The sequence below is a fragment of the Glycine max genome, chromosome 10, assembly GCF_000004515.6.
Source record: "Glycine max cultivar Williams 82 chromosome 10, Glycine_max_v4.0, whole genome shotgun sequence".
NCBI lineage: Eukaryota > Viridiplantae > Streptophyta > Magnoliopsida > Fabales > Fabaceae > Glycine > Glycine max.
The window spans coordinates 22,911,725-22,934,301 of NC_038246.2; the positions used below are offsets into that span (position 1 = coordinate 22,911,725).

A 22,577-nucleotide genomic window follows, 5' to 3' on the forward strand; every position below is an offset into this window, starting at 1 on the left:
TTGTTGTTGTTTCTATTTTTTGGAAGGTGGCACCTTGGTGCCTTGTAATTGTTATCTTCAGTACCTCTGATATTGTTTAGTTTATTAATAATATTCATATTTTTGCCTTCCAAAAAAAAAACTCAAATCAACTATGTGTCTGTGTTTTCTCTCAACCACACCATTTTGATGATGAGTGTGATGACAAATTAGTCAATAGGAGATGCCAAAGGAGAGTAGGAGATTAGAGAATAGTCTATATTCACCTCCCCAGTCTGATTGAATACTATTTATCTTGGTATTAAGTTGTAACTCAACCATAGATTTGAAATTTTTGAGAACAATGGTTTCAGCTATGGACTTTATAGGAAAAATCCATGTGTACCTAGAGAAAGCATCAATGAAGGAAACATAATATGTATAACCAGCATATGAAGGGACATGTGAAGGTCCCCACAAGTTAGTGTAAATAAGTTCTAAAGGTGAAAATACAAAAGTGGAATTGTGAGAAGGTAGTCTATGAGTTTTACCCATACAACAAGAGGAACAGAATTCTGTGAAGTTTTTATTCAAATGGGAAATGTTACAATGATTAAGAACAATTTTCATAACATGATCATTTGGATGACCTAAACTAGCATGCCAAAGGTTGGCAACACTGGTAGAAGAAACAAAGAAACAATTTCTATTTTCTCTACTATTTAGTACGACGACGAAGAATCAAATTATCACTATATTTCTTCCTTTTTCTACTTCTTCTTCCAAGTGCAGGAAAACCCCAAGGAGTTGCGGGTTTTTTTCTACCAATTGGGGCCCTCCCTTCACCACCACCTTATGTGTCTCCTAAGATTTGACAAGACAGACATGAGGATGAAATTCAAAAAACATTGAGTTATCTTTGGCAAACTGACTCACACTTAACAGATTTTTTGAAATAGAAGGGTCATGTAACAGTTTGTGAAGTTTAAAAGTTATACCAGTATCAGTTGGAGAAATAAAGGTAGAGGAACCAGTTTTAGAGATACTTAAACCTTCACCATTGCCTATAAAGATTTGATCTGGGCCATCAAAATGAGTGAACTGCTAAATGTTTTGAGAATCACCAATAACATGAAAACTAGCTCCAGAATCTGGTATCCAAGTGGAGCCAGCTGGAGCAGTCCCATGAGAGGCTAAGTTTGTGAGCATGGCACTGGGCTGATTATGAACTGAGCCTGTTGACTTAGAATTGGGATTAACCCAAGTGTTAGAGGTTCTAGGTGGACCAGCTGAATAAGGAATGGGATGCATCGTAGTAGGATCAAAAAGAGTGAGCGACTCATGTGGTTGAAAGCTAACATCAGTCCTGAAATGACAAACATTTGCAATGTGCCCATATTTGACATAAATTTGGCACTAGAAAAGATACCAGAAAAGATACTATGGCCACATCCAGTACCTCGATCAAAAAAGATACCACGGCCACCACCGCAGCCATACAAGTCTCAATAAGCACCAGCTTTGTAGGTGTTTGGATGCGAGTAGCCTTGAGTGTAGTTTAGCAACACAGAACTGGTCATTTGAGCATCTCGATTGTAGCGTGTAAGGTGAGTCTCATGGCCATAAAGAAGAGCTTCAATTTCTGCAATAGAGGGAGTACGCTTCTTACTCTCGATAACACAGATGACTGGCGCATAATCTCACGGTAACCCTTCGAGGAGTGCATCAACATACTCCTCGTGACAAACCAGAACGCCCACGCCAGCTAATTCATCAACGTAGCCTTTGATTTTGTGCAAGTATTCCTCAATTGATTTTCCATCAAGATTGACAGCACGCATGGTAGATCGAAGTTGTCGCGCACGAGATTTGGAGTGGAGGCTAAAGTACTCAAGGATTTTGTCCCAAACTTGATACGAGTGATTGGAACCAAGAACTTTTGACAATATAGACTTTGAAAGTGTAGATTGTACCCAAACAAGAAGCGTTTGGTCTTGAACCTCCCAGGGGTTTCATATTCTGGATTAACTCGATCAACGATGCGATCGTCTTCGGTGAGGTAACGCGAAGGAACGACAACATTAACCACAAATCGCTGCAGCTTGTGCGATTTGATCGCTGGCTCTACGTGTTGATGCCAGTGCAGATAATTGGAGTCATCAAGTTTCTCTGCAACCGAATTGGGAAATGGCTGAGAAACAAAATTGGAAGGAGCGAAAGCCATGGACACACAATAGGAAGCTTCACAGAAGAAGAAGCTTATGAAAAAATGGCTCTGATACCATTTTCGATAAACTAAGTGAGAGTGAGTGAGAGAGAAAATGAAAAAAAATAAAGCTGATATTATTGCTCAGAAAGAAAAACTCAATGAGTTAAATACAACAAAGGTATTTAAAGAGTTCTGACTAGACAAACTAACCACAACTAACTCTAACTACCTCTAACTAACTTCTAACAGAATGTAAACTAACTCTAACTACCTCTAACTAACTTCTAACAGAATGTAACTACTTGGGTGCAGTTTAGTGAAAACTAACAGTCCTTACAACATATACACTGTTGTCTAATATGAAACAAAACTATTTACACGGTTATGTATTTACACACTCATACTCCAATACCTCTAAACCTATAATTTTTGTTCATTGATAGAAGAACTCAAACCTACCCATCTTTAAGCAATCTAGATTTCCTGAAATTGTAAAAGACCTCTAAACAACCATTTTATACAACAGTCATTCCAACAAGAAGTCTACACGTCCAAAGAAAAGAAAAAAATAAAAATATTAAAAATCAGTGTTCCATAGAAACTTAGTTCAGTGTCATATCATTACTCTCCAATGCATCATGTTTGCTCTATATGCATTAACCCAATCCAAAGAAGTGGTGGATAGGAGTCAGAATGAGGACCAACTTTCAGGTATTGATCGATCGGTACTAACCCTGTAACAGTAATGTAATATGATGCTAATATTGACAATTCATATGGTTTTGATACCCCATGAGTCTACCAGATGGTAGATCAAAAAGCGGCAGCTATACCAAACAAAGCAAACACAATGAAAACAAATAATTTCTAATACACACATAATAGATGCTCAAATCTCAGAAAAGTACTCAAATGTGAAACTGCAGACATATTCATTTCAGTGGGAAAAGTGGCACGTGAATGCCAGCTGGAAACTGAAGTCTAATGTAATGGGCTTGGAGTTTCTACCCACACCCCCACTGCTAATAAGCCCATGTGCGGAAACAGCCCACAAAAAATAGATTTCGCCCCCAGCAACAATTTTAAATTTTATTCACGAACAAGGTGGCATCAAAGGCAAATTTCAGAGGGCTGTCTGAAAGAAAAAAACATTTTCATCAACACACAACAGCAACAAATGGCAGAGAATGATAAAGGCACTTCCCTGAACAGTGGGCACTTGGGCCAAAAAATAGATACATCTGTTACGCAGGACACACAAAAAGCCAAACTTTTCACTTCTCAGTTACCGGAAGCAGAAGCTATCGGGAACATGGCTAAAGTGATGGGGATGACAAGTGAAATAGACCAACAGAGGCTAATCAACAGAATTGAGGAAATGGAGGAAAGGGATTTGAAGGAGGCAGAGAAATTGGGTGCAAGAATACAAAACCCATGAATATTATTTCCTACAATGTAAGGGGCTTAGGGAGGGGGGTAAAATGGGCTGCAATTAGGAGAATGGTCCGGAAAGAAAAAATCGATTTGTTGTGTATTCAAGAGACTAAAACAGAAAACATTGACATGAGTGTGTGCCATACTTTGTGAGGGGATTCGGAGGTAGGGTGGGAATTGCAGCCCGCAGTAAACACATCAGGCGGGTTATTGTGTTTATGGAATGCAGAAGATTGCAAAGTGCACAGTAAAGTCATAGGCAGCGGCTTCATTTTATTGTTAGGTCAAGGGCTTAAGGAGGCTCAACAGGTGCATATTGCAAACATTTATTCACCTTGTGATGTTCAGAGCAAGAGAAGTCTATGGGAGAACATAAAGCAGCTGAAAAATTCTCATAATGAAGGATTATGGTGCATTTTGGGGGATTTCAACAATGTCAGAAACCCTTCAAAAAGGATTGGCAGATGTCAAAGAGGAGAGGCGGATAATAGCATAAAGGAGTTTAATGAGTGGATTGAAGATTTGGAGGTAGAGGAAGTTCACTTGGTATAGACCGAATGGATCAGCCAAAAGCAAGCTTGATAGATTTCTAGTGTCACCTGAGTGGATCACCAAATGGCCTGCAACCATGCAATGCACCTTGGACAGAAATTTCTCAGATCATTGTCCGAATATCCTTAGGTCGAAAGTTATTGATTGGGGACCCAAACCTTTTAGGGTTCTGGATTCTTGGCTTCTAGACAGTTCCTTTATAAGAGTTGTGCATGATTGTTGGTCATCCACCCAACAAAGTGGATGGGCAGGCGAATTAGAGATACACATTACATTAGAGAATGAGAGAGAGTGAGAGAGAGAGACTAACAGAGAGCGAGAGTGGACCACCGTCAAGAATAGAAAGAGAGGGAAATCGCGAGCAGAACTAAATGTGAGAGCGGATTCCAAACAACACTACGGCGGAAATGGGCTTCGACAGGATAGTAACCATCAACGAAGAAATTGGAGGGACGGAACTGATATCACATCCTTTTACTTCACTAGGTTCCCTGAGGATGTAACAGAGAAGAGTTATGGACCCAGTTCGAAAAGTGGAGGGATATGTGGGAAATCTTCATTCCCAAACAGAGAAACAAAGAAGGGAGGAGGTATGGATTCATACGATTCAAAGGAGTTTCCGACAAAAGAAGAACCGAAAGATACCTAGATAACATTATTGTAGGGGGCCTCAAGATGCATGTGAACATTCCGAAATACAGGAGAGGAAAGGCGAGCCAGAACCAAAACAAAGACAAACACAAGAAGCAAGGGGAGGGCGTGGTTGATATGGATCAAATGGAAATAGCTCCGAATAGGGCAGCACATAGCACGGCAGTCAATAGGACGTACGGAGAGGCAGTGGCTCCGCATACAGAGAAGACCGGACAAAGAAGAATCTCAGGCACCCATTTAGCAGAGTACGGGGGATCACACTCTTCGCTCATCCTTGACATTCCGAAGGGAGACAAAACATGTTACACTGACGCATGGGTAGGAAGAATGAAGAAGCCAGAGATTTTCAAAAGACTTGAAGACGAGGTTTCATGGACCTTAGGTCCAGGTGTATCACCCAAGTATCTAGGTGATGACATGATCCTCCTTCTTGGGCTCTCTGATGAGAAAGCAGCAGAGATAATAAGCGAAGAAACTAACCAAGGCTCAACCCTGTTTTACTCGCTGGTGAAATGGAGCTCGGAGTTGCGACCGGGAAATAGGTTGGTCTGGCTTCGATGTTGGGGTATTCCGTTAGTAGTGTGGAAGTTGGAAAACATCCGCAAGATTGTGGCGACGGTAGGAGATTTGGTGGAAGTTGATGATGATGTAGAACACATGCAAAGGCTTGACCAGGTAAGGGTCCTCGTCAGAACACCTCGGCCACCATTAATTCAACACTCAGTGGCCATACACATCGAAGGAGATATTCATCGTGTCCATATGGTGGAAGAGAACTGCAGCGTAGAGATGTCTTGTGCCCAATATCGCAGGAGCAGTTGGGATTCATCCGAGGAGATCGTCTCCGACGAAGGCGACACAGTAACCCCTCGGTCATGGATGAGCAATCACTTGCCGAAACCAGTCGGCGACGAACACGACGACAACTGCAATATCTGGCAGTCCGCAACGTTACCCAGTGGTCACAATGTTGAAGATGACCCACTGGGTAACGACTGCACCAATAGGGCACACTGCCCAACCCATGTGTCGCATAGTACAGGAGGCTCCAAGGGGAAAGAATTGGAGCCTGTCGAAGGATATCTGACAATCCTTCCTGCAGGTTACGGAGAAGAGGATGTAGATATCGTAGGGCCAGAAGCTAAGGTTGCGGGAAAGAGGAAAGAAGCTGCCAGATCATCAATGGGTGGTACTGAAACTTGCCTTGAAGAGATTATAGCTGACCCTACCCTTGGTCAAAAGATGGACAGCATTTATGGCCACAACGGGCCACACACGCTTGAATTTGAAAATTCACGTGCCCCCAACGTGAAGTACTTTGGGCCTGAAACAAATATGGGCCTTTCTAGGCATACAACCCCCCAGGATTTGGAGGTCACACCCTAGTGGACAGTATTCAGTTAGAAGTGCCTATGATGTGTTGAGAGGAGAGGACTTCGAAGGGGACGATGTGAAGGTGTTTGAAGAGTTATGGAAGCTAAGGATCCCACCTAAATTTGCGGTTTTTGCATGGAGATTACTTAAAGATTGCCATCAAAAAAGAATTTGATTAGGAGGCAGGTGGCAATCATTGATACATCATGTCCCTTTTGCAGGAACTCAAAGGAAAATGAAGCACACTTATTTTTCCTCTGCGACAAAATACTCCCTTTATGGTGGGAATCATGGTCGTGGGTGAGAATTCAAGGTGTCTTCCCGCATAACCCAAGGCAGCATTTCTCCCAACATGTGAATTGTTTGGCCAAGGGTATTAGGGATATCAGATGGAGGTGTTGGTGGCTGACCCTTACATGGGCAGTGTGGCAACACAGGAACAATATAATCTTTTCAAACCAAACTTTTGATGGCAACAAGGTGATGGACGATGCTATATTTACACTATGGACGTGGTTGAAGGTTTTTGAGAAGGATTTTGCTCTTCCCTACAGCCATTGGTTGTCTAACATGCCATCAGCTTTTGTTTATTAGGATGGGGTAGTAAGTTCAGAAAAGGGTAGCACTTTAACAATGTATTCACCCAGCTATTGGTTCCTGTCGAGACTGATTATAGTCTGATTCTGGAACCATCAGTCTGGAAACTTAACTACTTGTATTCACTATACCTCTGGTACTTGATTATTTATATATATAATTTATCTTTGCTGATAAAAAAAAAACAGACATATTCATCACTAATACCTAAAAGTCATACCTTAAAAGACAATCATCATTAACTTGGGGCAAAGCAAACAATAACAAGTCAACTTTAAAAAAAAAGACATAATAAAAATTTAAAAGTACAATGCTAGGAAAAGTGAAACAAAGGCTCTGAGGGCCGGAAGAGTAACACCAAGCTATAGCCAGTGCACTGCTTTTAATGGCACGCTATTACTTCTCCATTGAAATATAAGGCATTGACTCTGACCTGATTCATTTCGGAAACTAGCTGATTCAATATCTTCAAACCTATAGCATAATGGTGTTGTGCCTGCTAAAAATATTACATTTGTCAAATAAAGACTCAAAGCAATTAGATGTGTAATACTACCTACGGTCCTATATATAAGAAACATAGGACTAAATCATCAAGACAAAGGAAAGTGGTTAAATTAGTTATTTTTAAATAATACTAACATAAATTCAAATTTTATTCCAAAAATGCCCTTAAGATTAAATGCTTTAAGTGAATGTTTACTCCTCAATTAAAAAATAAGGCACCTACTTTGTATAGGGAATGAATGAATGCCTAGTAAATAGAGTTAACAATAAATTGAGGGTATAAAAAAAAATTTAACCCTGAATAAGTTTGAAAACTAGTCTATGTTTCGTATAATTAGGACACACCAATTTGTTTCTTAAATACCAGAGGTAGTACAAAAGAAGTAATAATAATTAGGGTAAAAACAAAATAAAAAGAACCGGACAAAACAAAAACAAAATGTATAATAAAATACTACAAAGGCCTAAAACATCACGAGCCAATAACAAAAGTAACCAATCAACATGTCCAAAACTCACCATGGTGGCAGTTAATAGAACTTGCTTCGATCAATCAAAAGCTTTTGGTTTATTCTATCCTAGATGTTTTCATACTCCCAATAAAAAATAAGCATTTATTTTAAAATAATAATATATATAAGATTTAAAATGATTATAAATGGACTAGAAAGTAGCAAGCTTCATCACTAATTACATGCAGCTGTCTATTTTTGAAATCCCGTGACCAGAGATATACACCATAGCCCAAGCAAGCAGACTTATTAGAGAAGATGAGTAGAATTACTCCTTGTTCTGTTATAACTACAGTTAGCTATGTCAGTTAACCTCAACTAACCTTAGGTTGGTTGACAATTACTACTGTCAGTTACAATAGTTGTTTAGCTCTAGTATAAATATTAGAGCTGTAACAGATTTCAGTTGAGTTTTAGTTAATATCAAAAACTCCATTTCTGAAGCTTGAGCTTTTCTCTCCCTTTTCATTTCAGAAATCCTTTTATGGTATCATAGAGCTTTGTTCGATCCTTGTGTTGTTAACAATGGCTTCCGCAAAAAAAATTCAATCTCCTCCTCCATCGTCAATTTCATTAACTCTGGTAGAAGATTCTTCAATTCCGGTGACTAGAACATTAACTCCAGTGATGGAGTTTTCAACAGCAGTTCCTCAACCGTTTCTGATGATGGTTCCTCAGCCTCAGCCGTTTCCGACGATGACTCTAGAGGTTGTGACACCACTTCAGTCATTCTGTATTCCAACAGCAATTCCGGCAACTGTGACTTCTTTGTCTTCGCAGCCTTCCTCTTTCTCGCATGCGATCTCTGCGAAATTCACAAACTCAAACTACTTGTTGTGGTGTAAGCAAGTTGAACCTGTGTTGAAAGGCCATCGCCTTCATCACTTTCTGGTCAATCCTACAATACCTTCACAATTCAGAACCCTAGCAGATCGAGATCTCGGAATCTCCTCTCCAAAGTACCTTGCTTGGGAATCACAAGATCAGCTGTTGTTGTCCTGGCTTCAATCGATGATATCTCCAGAGGCACTTCCTAGGCTTCTTGGATGTCGCACTTCGTGGCATCTATGGGATAGTTATCATTCTCATTTTTGTTCTTCAATTCGTGCAAAAACTCGTCAATTAAGAACTGAGTTTCGTAACATGCAATTGCAAAATAAGTCAGTGTCTGAATACTTGCTTCAAATTCAGACTATAGTTGATCCGCTTGGTTCAATTGGAGTCACAATTTCATCCAATCAGCAACCTGATGTAATTCTTGAGGGGCTACCTAGGGATTATGAGTCTACTAAGTCATTGATTTGCAGTAAGTTCGAAACTCTCTCCATTGATGAGGTTGAAACATTAGTGCTAGGTCATGAAGCTAGGCTTGATAGATTTCAGAAACATGACTCCCAAATCAGTATTAATTTGACTCAAGGAGCTTCTTCTAGTTCTGCTGTTAATTTCTCCCAAGGAGCTTCAACTTCTAACAGTACAGCCTATGCTCAACCGGTTCAAGTACAGAAAAGTTTGCCAAGTTCCTCCAATGGTAGCTCAAGCACTCAGACTTTTGATGCTCAAGCTCACCTAACTCGAGGGAATTATAATAATTTCAATACTTCAAACAACGGTAACAACGCAAAAATGGTAACGGATTTTTTAATTCTGGCCAAGGTGGACATGGCTATGGAGGCCGCAATGGAGGAAGAGGCAATGCTGGTAGAGGAGATGGTTGAGGTTGTGGTAGGTTTGCCAATGTTCAATGCCAAGTTTGTCACAAATTTCGCCATGAAGCTTCCTTTTGCTACCATCGCTATGAAGAAAATTGTGTTGCTACACAGCCCATGGTTTATGAAAACACACAAACCACTTCTTCATCACAGCAAACTTCTCCACTCAGCAAGTTGTAACCTAGCAACCTCCATTACAACAAGCTTCTTCTGCTCAACAGTATATGCCGTTCATGGCTCCTTTTCCATACTATTACCCTCCAATGCCTTATGTGCCAAATGCTGGAATCCAAGCCACCATTGCTCCTTCAGCTCCTTCTCAAGCCAACATAGCTACTGCTAGTTCAGCACCTTCAAACAGATGGAATCCGGATTCTAGTGCATCCCACCATGTCACCAATGTTTCTCAAAATATACAGCAATTAACACCTTTTGAAGGGTCAGACCAGATAACACTTGGTAATGGACAGCTCCTTGACATTAACTCCACAGGTCTAACTTCATTTCAATCTCCTTTAAACCCTACGTTTCCTCTAATTCTTAGCAATTTGCTATATGTTCCTTCAATTACTAAAATTCTTATTAGTGTGAGTTAGTTTTGTAAGGATAATCTAGTTTATTTTGAATTTCATCCTACCTTCTGTTAGGTGAAATCATAGGTTTCTAAAGAGATTCTCCTCAAGGGCTTGGTGGGACAAGATGATCTTAACCAATTTCCTGACTTGCTTCAACTTCCCAAGTCAAAGTTCTCTGTTAATACCACTGTTTGCTCCAATTCTAGTTCTGAAACTGTAGATAGTTCCTCAAATAATACTTCTGTTGGCAATTCTGCCCCTTGTACAATTTCTTCTTTTGCCACTTGGCATGCTAGATTAGGTCATCCTAATACAGATGTCATGAAACTTGTATCACAGATTTGTAAAATTCCTTCAATCAATAAAACTGTTTCAGATTTCTGTTCTCATTGTTGTGTTGGCAAGTCACATAGACTGCCCTCTTCTCCTTCCTTATCTGTCTATTCTAGTCCTTTTGAACTTGTTTTCACTGATCTGTGGGGCCCTGCACCTTTTTTATCCAATTCTGGTTACAGGTATTATGTTAATGCTAATACCAGATTTACATGGATTTATCTACTGAAAAATAAATCAGAAACACTGGATTTGTTTAAGCAGTTTAAAGCTATGGTAAATACTCTAACTTCCCTATAAAGACTGTACAATCTGACTGGGGTGGAGAGTACAGACATTTCACTAAGTTTCTGAGTGAAGAAGGTATTCAGCACAGGTTAATCTATCCCCACACCATCATCAAAATGGGGTAATAGAAAGGAAGCACAGGCACAAAGTAGACATGGGTTTTGACCTCGCTATCTCAGGCTGCTATGCCTCTCCACTACTGGTAGGGGTGGCAAAACGGGTCCAACCTGATGGACCAACCCGCTTATTTTTGGCGGGCCGGGTTGACGTTTTCATACTGCCAACCCACTTTAACCTGCCAAAAAAATGGATTGAGGGCAAATGGGACGGCCCAACCTGCCAACCCATTTTTGTTAAAAATAAATAAATTTAATATTTATTTTGATATTTTATACATATATTAATAATTTTTATTTTATTTAATTTTTGTCTAAATATATTATTATTCAAAATTTAATGTAATACATTTAATTTTTTAGTAAGTATTTATTATTTAATACTTATAAAAGATAAAATTACTTAAAAATATTTTTATTTTTTTCTTATTATTTTGTCTTTGGCGGGCCAACCCGCCAACCCAAGCATATACGGGGAGGGCTTGAATTCCCAACCCACTTTTCTTATGTGGGGCGGGGCGGGGCGGGGCGGGGCAACCTTTTTTGGCAGATCAGCAACAGGGCGGTTGACCCATTTTCCGCCCCTAACTACAGGGATCATGCCTTTCTTACTAGAGTGTATTTAATTAACTGGCTCCCATCCAAATCCATTCAGAATGAAGTGCCTTTTCAGAAGCTGTTCCACAAAACTCCAGATTACTCCTTTCTCAGAATTTTTGGCTGTGCTTGCTTCCCTCTCTTAAGACCCTAACTCCCATAAGGTTCAACACAAGTCACGGGTGTATCTTTTAGGGCCACTCCTACATACATAAGGGCTATAAATGTTTAGCTTCTAATGGCAGAATTTACATGTCCAAAGATGTCCTGTTTAATGGGTCAAAGTATCCCTACCCTTCTCTATTCACTTCAAAACCTTCTACTCTTACTGAGTCTCAACTTAATGTAGAGTAGATGAGTAGAATTACTCCCTGTTCTGTTATAACTGCAGTTAGCTATGCTAGTTATGTTAGTTTGTTTTTTTTATCAGCAAAGATAATATATATATAGAATGGAGTACCAGAGGTACTGATAATACAGAAAAGGACCATACAAATGGTTCCTCAATCAGACATTCATATTTTGAAAGGGAACCAATCTATGGATATAGATTTCATATGAAATTTACATGAATTAGGCTCATAACTATGTAATCCTCTGCTGATACATAAAACTTTGTGTAAAGCTGCTTGCCCATTGATTAAAATGGACTGTGAAATCTTTCTCGAAACTCCTAAGCCAAGACCAAAGTAGGAATGTTGCATCTTCAAACAATGAATTAGCATTAAAAGTTGCATTAGAGAACACTATACTGTTTCTAAGCTTCCAAATGGACCAAGTTAAGGCTAACCACCAGTATTGCCATCTGTTAATCCTTACTCCATCAACTTGAACACCCAAATGTTGAAGAAAATGCTGCTTTGGGCTTAATGGGAAAGCACCTTTAATGTGCAGCCATGACATAGTGTCCCACCAGATGGGTTGTATTTTACTGCAGTGGAAGAATAAATGGGATGCGCCCTCCTCTTCAATTCTGCAGAAAGGACATAGCATATTTGTGATCTGTACTTGTCTCCTCCGCAAATTTTGTCTTGTCAGCAATCTGTCTCTTATCAACCTCCATGCAAAAACCGCGATCCTAGCTGGAATCCTTATTTTCCATAATTTCTCAAAACACTCCTCCTGCATGCCAGCTGCTGCTTCTTCCCCTAACATGTATGCATTGCATGTTGAGTATTGGCCCGCTGGGTCTTTGTACCACACCCAAGCATCTGGGCCTTGTTGCTGAATTGACTTAACTGCAATATCTCTGAGAAAACTAACCTCTGAGTCGATTTCATTTTCAAACAGTGACCTTCTCCAAGTAAAATTGATTTTAAGGCCCGAGATAAGTTCAAATGTCCTTAGAATGGCTTTGATTATTTTAACATTCTCCATATTTGCCTCCCCAAAAAAGATTGTGTCATCAGCGAACTGTAGAATGCTGATCTCCACTTTATTTGAGCCTACTTGAAAGGCCTTGTACATATTTTCCTCCTTAGTTTTCCTTATCAAACCATTCAACCCTTTAGCTACCACATTAAACAAGAAAGGTGCTAGCAGATCTCCTTGCCTTAATCCCCTTTTAGGAAAGAACTCAGTCGTGGGGCTACCATTGACCAAAACCGAAATGGACGCAGATTTCAGGCACCGCTCAATCCATTTAATCCATATGGAGCTAAAGCCTGCTCTGTCCAGCATGTACAACAGAAAATCCCAGGAGACCGAATCATATGCCTTCTCATAGTCAACTTTGAATATAAGACATGATTTGCTGCTCCTTTTGGCCTCCTCAATCACCTCGTTTGCAATGAGAACACTATGTAATAAGTGTCTTGCTTCAATAAAAGCATATTGGGTTTCGTCAACAATAAGAGCCATCACCTTCTTCATTCTGTTGGCCAACAACTTAGCAACAATCTTATACATGCATCCAATCAGGGAGATAGGTCTATAGTCATTCAAAAATCGAGGGTCAGCCACCTTGGGTATCAAAGCTATGAAGGATGCATTACAGCCCCTCGAAAAAACACCATGAACATAAAATTCATCAAGGAAGCAAAGGATATCAAGTTTGAGTAGCTGCCAAAACTGCTTGATGAAATTGAAATTCAAACCATCGGACCCCGGGCTTTTGTCACTCCCACAATCCCATATGGCCTGTTTAATTTCCTCCTCTTGGAAGCGAGCAGTCAGCCTATCATTCTGGTGCTGACTTATTTTCTGAAAACAGATCCCATCCAGTCAAGTCTTGTGATGAGCTGATTCCTGAAATCTTTGTGAGAAAAATGCTCTGACGTCCTCCTTTACCTTCGATGGCTCGTGAAACCAAGTTCCACTAACCATGACACCCTTTAGATAATTATTCCAACGATTAGCATTCAGCATCACGTGATAATATCGAGAATTGCAATCTCCTTGCTTGATCCACCTAATTCTCACCTTTTGCCTCAACAATGATTAATGAGCTTGGGCAGCTGTCCACAGAGCTTCCTGCAGTTGTTACAATTTCAGCTTTTCTTGAGTAGATAATTGTCTTTGGCTTGTATCCTCCTCTAGTTTGTTTAGTTCCTCTTCAATCATCTTGACCCTCCTTAGAGTGTCTCCAAACTGCTCCCTATTCCACGTTTTCATCCTTTGCTTCAGCCTCTTTATTTTTTCTGAGGACATATCCACCCCATCCTGGTTGCTGATTGGAAGTCCAGCAATTAATGACTATTTCCTTAAAAGACTTGTCTGACAACCAACAATCTAGGATCCTAAAAGGTTTAGAACCTCAGTCGACTGATGTAGACCTGAGCACGACTGGGCAGTGGTCTAAGAAATTCCTAGGTAAAGTAGATTGAGTGCTTGCAGGCCATTTCTCAAGCCACTCAGGAGAAAGCAAGAATCTGTCAAGCTTACTCCTGGATGTGCCGTTTGGTCTGAACCAGGTGAAATTTCTCCCCAGCCATGGCGCATCTACCAACTCCAAGTCATCTACCCAATCGTTGAACTCCTTGATGTCGTTTGTCCCTAAACCCCTTTGGCAAATCCCAAATCTCTCAGCAAGGTACCTGATGCTATTAAAGTCACCCAAGATGCACCAGAAATCCCCTGATAGAGAATGCTTTAGCTGCCTAACCTGATCTCACAATATCCTCTTATTTTGTATTTCACAGGGGGAATAAATTGTAAGTATACTGATTTGTTGTGCCTCCCTCAACCATTCTCCTCTCAGGAAAATAAAGCCACAGCCAACAACTTTCATTTGTAGTTTAAATGTTCGTTCACTCCACAAGCATAAAATACCACCTGTTGTATTGACAGCGGGATGCGTCTCCCAACTGACATCCGCATCCCCCCACAATGACTAGCACATTGTTTTATCAATTGATTCTCTCTTTGTCTCCTGTATACAAATCATATCCACATTCTCCTTTTTGATCAGTCTACGAATGGTTGCCCATTTTACAACCCTCCCTAAACCTATGACATCGTATGATATTATATTCATGGATAACCGCTGTTATTTCCCAACCTCTTTGCTTCCTTCTTATCTCTATCCTCCATTTCCTTTAGTTTGGCAATAATTGGATGCGGATCATCTCCTCCTGTAGCCCCTAGTTTTTTGGCCCGATTCCAGATGTCGGATGCCTCTTCGGAATTTTGTAGTTCCGTAGTTTCCTCTGTATCTTCATTGAGTGATGCTTTCTCTGTTGTGGAGTCATTTTGGTTGCTGGCGGCAGGCCCCTCTTGCACCATTCCCTGGGGGTGCTGGGTTTGGGAGTTACCCAACCTTATAGGTGTCACCTTAATAGGTGAAGGCTGACCCACAACATCCTTTAGTTTGGCAATAATTGGATGCGGATCATCTCCTCCTGTAGCCCCTAGTTTTTTGGCCCGATTCCAGATGTCGGATGCCTCTTCGGAATTTTGTAGTTCCGTAGTTTCCTCTGTATCTTCATTGAGTGATGCTTTCTCTGTTGTGGAGTCATTTTGGTTGCTGGCGGCAGGCCCCTCTTGCACCATTCCCTGGGGGTGCTGGGTTTGGGAGTTACCCAGCCTTATAGGTGTCACCTTAATAGGTGAAGGCTGACCCACAACAATTTTCTTTTGGTACCACCTTTTTCTTGAGTACACCATGCAATTGTTTTCGAATCCTCCGTTATTATTGTGCAACATAAGGCCCGAAGGGTGTTTGTGCTTTGGGGGGGTGCAGGTAGAACGCCCCTCTTTATTATTGGGCCCTCCTTCCTTCACGTTAGTGGTCTTCAGCTCCACATGCACTGCTTTTTCACATGCTGCCACTTGGGCCTTTTCAATTTTAAAATTTGCTGCCCCAGGTTCTTTAACTTCTGCCACGTTGCATGTTGCTGCCACCTCAGCAAGTGCTTTTGCTTTCTCCTTCAGTGCGTCTGTTGCCTCTATGGATTCTCCCTCACCCCTTTTTCCTTTATCGTGATAATCCTTTCCCCCTCCTGCAGCACTTGCGCCCCCGATACACTTCACCGCACGGTGTTTGGATAGCGTGTCATGATCATATGTAGCCGTTGAGTCTGGCTCTGCGATTTTTGATGTGACCTGACCTGTCACTTGCGGACTGGCGGCATTGCCCAGTGGATAACTGCAGTCACGAGACCCGCTAGGTAATAGGAGTGTTTGGTGGTCATCATCGGCGTTATTCCTCGATTCAGGCTCCGATATGTCGCCCCCATCATGGTCATCGGTTCTCGGAGTAAGATTCCCGAGAGAGCTGTCGTCAGAAACAATCTCGTCCGACTACCCACTAAAGCTACGGTGTCTCCACTGGCAATCATGGCTGCCTCCACCAGTTTCCTCGACAACAAACACCTTGAAACGTTCGCTGCTTATGTGGACATCAACTGTGTGGTTGATTGTCGGTCTCCATGGTGTCTTTACGAGCACCCTAGCCCTATCAAGCCTCCGCTTCTCCTCTGTATCATCATCCACGTCCACCATATCCCCCATTGCTACCAATATGTGCCTAAAGTGCTTCGAGTCCCAAGCCTGAAGCGGAATGCCCCAAACTTGGACCCATGTCAACCTGAATCCTGTGCGTAAGCTTGGGTTCCATTTCTCCATTGAATAAAACATTGATGCCCCTCCATGTTGCCCACCATTCATGAGTTGTTCAACTCCACTGTCCGTGAGTCCAAGTAAAAGGATTAGATCATCACCGATATACTAGGGTGATATATCAAATCCAGTTTCCCATAACAGCTCTTCCTCCACTCTATCGAACATTGCAGGGTTTGTTAGCCGCCCTACCCATGCATCCTTCAACCAGTTGGTGTCGTCGGGTTCTATGTTGAGGTAGATCGAAGATATGGAAGTTTGATGCGCTTGGGAATGGCTGTTGTAAGGCAGTCGTGGCCCCTTAGGGCCAATATTTCTTCTCAGTACCTCAACATATGATCCCTGATTTGTGTGTTGTTGTTTCTCGATGCGATCAGCTGCAACTTGGGTGTTGTCGTCTTGATCCTGTGACTTGTTTCCCGGAGCCCTCTATCTTGGCCTCTCCCTATTGTACCTAGGGATGTTGACATATATCTTCAACCCCCCGATGATGATACTGTCGAGCTGTTTTGCCAAGTGGTGAGTGTCTTTTGAATCTGACAAATTCGTACCTCCTTCCATTAATGTTCCTTCTGTTGGGTATGAAGATTTCCCGCACATCGCCGCACTTTCTGAAATGATGCCACAGCTCCTTCTTCGTGGTATCGTCTGAAAATCGAGTGAAGTAAAAGGATGATATATCTTTTTTATCCCTCAAGTTTGAAATGTTGTTTTGCTGGTTTCTTCCTGTGTTGCCTGGGCCTACCCATCGGAAGTTCCCCTTAGAGCTCGCTCTACCTCTCTCTACTGATTGGTCTTTAAACCTAACTCTCTCCCACCCAATGTTTCTCTCTCTCTCTCTCCCTCTCCCTCTCGCTCTCTCTCTCTCGATCTCATCTCACTATCTATAGTAAACGATCTGTGCTCTAATCTCTAAGACATCATAGTTAGTTGCTAAATAAGAATTCACAACTGTTAATGTTTGGGGAAACTAAACAAACTATTTCCTTGTTCAAAATGTTGGCTTTAGCATTTAGTTGAATCGTGAAGTATGACATGAGGTGAGCCAAAGCACGAGGCTCCCACTTATTGAGGTCTGGGCACAGGGCAGGGTAGATGTATGCTAGTTATGTTAGTTAACCTCAACTAACCTTAGGTTAGTCGACAGTTACTACTGTCAGTTACAATAGTTGTTTAGCTCTAGTATAAATACTAGAGATGTAAGAGATTTTAGTTTAGTTAGTTAATATCAAAAACTCCATTTCTGAAGCTTGAGCTTTTCTCTCCCTTTTCATTTCTGAAATCCTTTTAAGACTGTGAAGAGACAATATATGACTCCTTTCTTTTTTGCATCTTTAACAGTAATATATGATGTTAATATATGATTTTAATTTTTTTTTTTTTTTTTTTGCTCAGCAAGAGTAAGTAGCATATATATAAATGAGTACCAGAGGTACTGTAGATACATAAGGGGATTGGATTAACAACTGGTTCAGAATGCCAAGATACATGTAGTAAGAACCAAGCTGAACCCGAGGAAATAGAGAACAATTACGCAGCACTAATTACTTATAATACTACGGCTACCATCCTTTCCTAATTACAAAAAGCTGCTGTGAGATGAGAGGACCAGTGATTGAAAAGCAGGGTAAAACCCTTCTCCATAAGTTTAAGGCATGTCCATAATAGGAAAATCGCATCTTCCATCACTTTACTTCCTTCGAAAGTTTGATTAGCAAAGATCACCTCATTTCGATGCTTCCAAATGGTCCATGTTAGCACTACCCACCAGCATTTCCATCTTGTTGCTTTAGTTCCAACAGCAGACCCACTTACATGTTGCAGAAAATGGTCCTTGGGATTTTGTGGGAATACTCCCCTTGTGTTTATCCATTAATCCATGAAGTCTATTTTGGATACGAGCTCTTTTTCCTTGGACATGAATCGCAGCAGAAGCGACCATTTGTAGCTACTGTGTAATTTTAAAATGGACTAGCAAGCTTCATCACTAATATATGATGTTAATATTTTTTTGAACTATATATGATGCTAATATGTTATCATTAATGTATGAAGTGTATGTTTGGATACGAGTTACTTTTCCTTAGACATGAGTCATAGCAGAAGCGACCATTTGTAGCCACTGTAATTTTAAATTTCTGACATGATTTTAAAGCCTGACAGCTGATGCACATATTGGATGGTGAAACAAACACATGGGAAATATATGGACTTGCATTTATTCAAACTTCAAGAAAATGGAATGTACTAAAACGAAATAGTTGTGAGATGTACAAATTGCATATTCAGATAACTGTAGCTACATTATAAAAACATAACATGTCACCTGACTCAAGAAGTTCATTGCCTCATTAACAACCTCCGTGAATTTGTCATCATCAAGCCAACCAAACTTTGTAATGCGACAAAAGAGTTGGATCAAGGATCCAAGCACAAAGGGCTCCAGTTCTGGTCCTTTGCTGGCCAGATAGTTTATGAGATAGTTCCCTTCAAGCAGAATAGCAATTTGATCAATTTGTGTTAAAAGAAAAAGGCAAATGGAGCAACCACACTATGGGAAAATTGACAGCAAGACAATCCAAAATAATGAACCCAAATTTCCCAAAAACAACCGGAAAAGGAAATAAGAGACTTTATGCCAATTTTTCAATACATGCAAAATTAAGTCTGCAAGAACTGAAGAATGTATTCCGTAATGCCAAAATGTTAGTAAATTCTGTTTAGGAAAAGGACAAATAATGTGTTTTTCCCACACCCAAGACAAAATATATAGAGGCCCTAAAATACTCCTAGTCATAGTCATTTGCAAGCAAGAATATTACGAATATCAATCCGGAGCTGTAAAGGAAGGCTTTGCTCTGTCACTTGCTTCAATAAGCTCGAACTTGCCAACATCAATGCATATGGGGAGGATGCATTATCCAGAACATATTGGCACTGTGAAATGTAGTCAGTGTTTAAGGAAAAGCATTTCAGGGTGCTTTCCACATGTGCTCTCTCAACAGAGTCCTGCGAGTTATAAAGCCTTTCGCACATTGCTTCCAGTTGTGCTAAAGTCTCCATTCTTCACTGTGTACAAAGTGTATCCAACAAATCAGATGAAGTCAGTTCGTCTCCTTTTTCCACTTATAATCAATATAAATCTACATGATTTCATTTGAACTCAAGTATATATTTAGAGGAGGAAACACAAAAGAATCTAAAGCAAGAATCAGTTCAATACAAATCATCAGACACCTCCAAAGTTGATCAAATTGGATATAGTAACACTAAAATGTTAAATGTTTACAGGTGTACAAGATAATGTTTTCAAATCTGCAACTGTTTGAATTACAAGAATACTCTAAAATACAAAGATAGCTCTGCATAAAAAGATCACAGCAGAACTCGTCAGCAAATCCAGCTACAATAGCACTTGTCCAAGGAAAATGAGCAGTGCAGTCCTGACAGGAAAAAGAAGGAAAAGTCAATTATTTCCAAACTTTATTCACAACATAGAATCTTTCAATTAAATAAAACAGCTGTTTTCATCCACATAATAGAAAAAACGGAAACTCATAAACAACTGTCATTCTCTTGATCACTCCCTTGTCAAGAAATTGTTCCAAATTCTGAGCAAATATTGTTAAGGCCTTAAGAGCAACAGCATTAAAGCAAGACAAACATAGCATGTGCCAATGACTGAAAGGATGGATTCATATAAATTACACAGCATTCCTCCAAAAAAGGAAATGAAGCCAGACTTCAACACCTTCAACAAGACTAAAAGAAGAAAAAATATTCATGACATGATGAAACTCATACTCAATGAAAGAAAGGGTGATATTCTCACCCTCTTTACTCTCATTAATAATGTATAAGGTAGTGGCAGGAATGTTCCTTGTTCACGTTACAATTGGGTATGGTAAGAGATAGAAATCAAAATCAATCATTGAACTTCCAACATTGTAAGCTTTAAAATTGTTGATTTATCAACATAAAATACGATTGCTTTACAATACACTATCCCGCCAGTGCAGTGCATCGCTTCCCTGGGCCACTACAACGAGACTATCGCGTCTCAGTTCAGTGGTGCAGCCATCACAACTCCGGGAGTGGTGGAACAAACACAATCACAGGGGTGGAATGGGCACAACATCAAAATTGTTTAAAAATACCCAAAATACCCTTACTAAGTGATAGTAAGTGGACTGATAAAAAAATTGATAATTAGTGGGGACATTTTGGGAATTTTCATACCACATCAGCTTTAAAGAAAGAAAAAGTAAAAAAAAAAACAAACAAACCAACCCCTTCATTCTTCTCCTCTACCACACACAACCAGCCTCTCCAAGCTTTACTCTTTTTCTCCGGCAACCCACTCCAATTTCAAGAAACCCCCTTCTCTTTCACCCACTTTCAAAAAAAATTCTCACTGTCAACTTTTCTTTTTTTTTTTCCTTTAATATCCAGATGCTGACCAGCAGCAGCTACTTGTATGTTTTGTTTAGGTACTTTTTATTATCAATTATGAATTGAGTATTTTTTCTATTTTTTAACTCTTATTATATATTAAGTGAGTGTTAAATAATATTAGAATACCAGTTGTCCCAATATCTGATATCCGACTATTCGATTTTTTAGATCGGCCACTTAGCACCACTATCCAGGATTGATGATTATGGCCTCTTAGAAACTCTGTTGCTTGAAGGCCAATGTACATGACAAACTGTCAAGAAATAATGGGACTCAAGCGAGTCAAGCCAAAAAACTGTCAATACAATACATATAACAGCGCACCAACTCTATATAGTTATGCCAAAGACACAATCCTAAAATGATCATTAGCAAAACACCACAAAGAAGCTACATCCCAAGTAAACTTTGGATGAAACATTCCACCAATACACAACCATATGCAAATTGAGAATAACACGGCCTTTTAACAACAAATTGGTAACCTCTAAAATTAACATACAGGAACTTCTGGAGATCCTTGGGGCAAACCCAATATTCACTATATATGAATTAATATATGATTTCATATGTTTTAATTACAACAGTTTAGTATGGGATTATTTCCATTATTGCTCATTATTATATTTCCTTATTTTTTAAACCTCATTCAATATAAATAAGAGTATTTCACCGCTACGGGCCTTCACTCACACAAAGGTCTAACATAATCTTAACACGATGCTAGCACGCATGATCATCAAGAGCGAACAATGCCACAGAAAAGCAAAAGTTCATCAAACACAAACAATAAACAAGCATGTAATTAACACCACAATATTTGACAGAGCATTACGCACACGCCGAAGCAAGATTCCGAACACAGCAATTGGCACACACATTTACAATTAGAAATCGATCAAGAAATGGCAAAAAAAACATGCTTAGATTTAACTAGGTAAAGTGTTTGCACAGTCGATCATCTATTATAGCGATTAACACATCAAAAGCACTGATGAAAAAAATCAAAAAAAGAAAAACCTAATAATCCATGTACAAACACAAACACAGAACGTTGCAGGAAAAACCGTAGAAGGACTTTATGCGATTGAGAAGAAAGTTCTTACATAGAGCAACAATGGCGATTGCGAGAGCGAGTTTGCGAGGATTTTGAGGTAAAACGCTGCGTTTGAACGTAGCGGTGAGTATGGTGTGGAAGGGATAAGAGAGAGGAGTGAGTTTTTCAGGGTTTTGAGAAGGAGGAAATGAAGTAAGACTCTTGGTGTTTAGAAGGTTTTATAGGACGATTAGCCCCACGCTCTTTGTTTTTATTTTAACTTCTCTCTTTGTCTTTCCTCGTCTGTGTGTGGATCCCATGCGTGGAATTTTTTGAGACTTTTGAGTTGGAGGGGACACTAGACAAACAATAAAAAATCACTTATTCTCTCTTTTTTTAAAAAAATATACATGCATTTGGTTGATGCAATTTATTTACATTTTTATTTTGATTTTGATTTTTTTTAAAAATGTTTCTTGTTATGAGTAAATTTTGAGGGGTATTAACGAAAAGTTATCTGGTTCAGTCAATGGAAAATGGTGATCGATAATAGTTAGACTTGCTTGCAGTGAGATTTATGGTCATAGCTTTTGTAAAGACTCTCCTAACA

General features: G+C 39.9%; 1 protein-coding gene across 5 annotated transcripts in view; it reads right to left on the reverse strand.

Moving 5' to 3' along the window:
• LOC100791060 (exportin-7-A) overlaps positions 1 to 22,240 on the reverse strand; it is a 96,140-nt gene extending 73,900 nt beyond the window's left edge. For 2 of the 5 annotated variants that reach the window (XM_041006103.1, XM_041006101.1), the window contains exons 1-4: positions 22,038 to 22,240; positions 19,299 to 19,919; positions 18,803 to 18,963; positions 7,212 to 7,274 (exon numbers count right to left, since the gene is read on the reverse strand). In XM_041006103.1, the coding sequence (XP_040862037.1) occupies positions 7,212 to 7,274; positions 18,803 to 18,963; positions 19,299 to 19,539 (465 nt within the window). In that variant the 5' untranslated portion in view covers positions 19,540 to 19,919; positions 22,038 to 22,240. The remainder of the gene's footprint in view (positions 1 to 7,211; positions 7,275 to 18,802; positions 18,964 to 19,298; positions 19,920 to 22,037) is intronic. The other 3 variants (XM_041006102.1, XM_014763096.3, XM_014763095.3) reach the window with 3 other exon arrangements.
• Between the last annotated feature and the right edge of the window lie 337 nt (positions 22,241 to 22,577).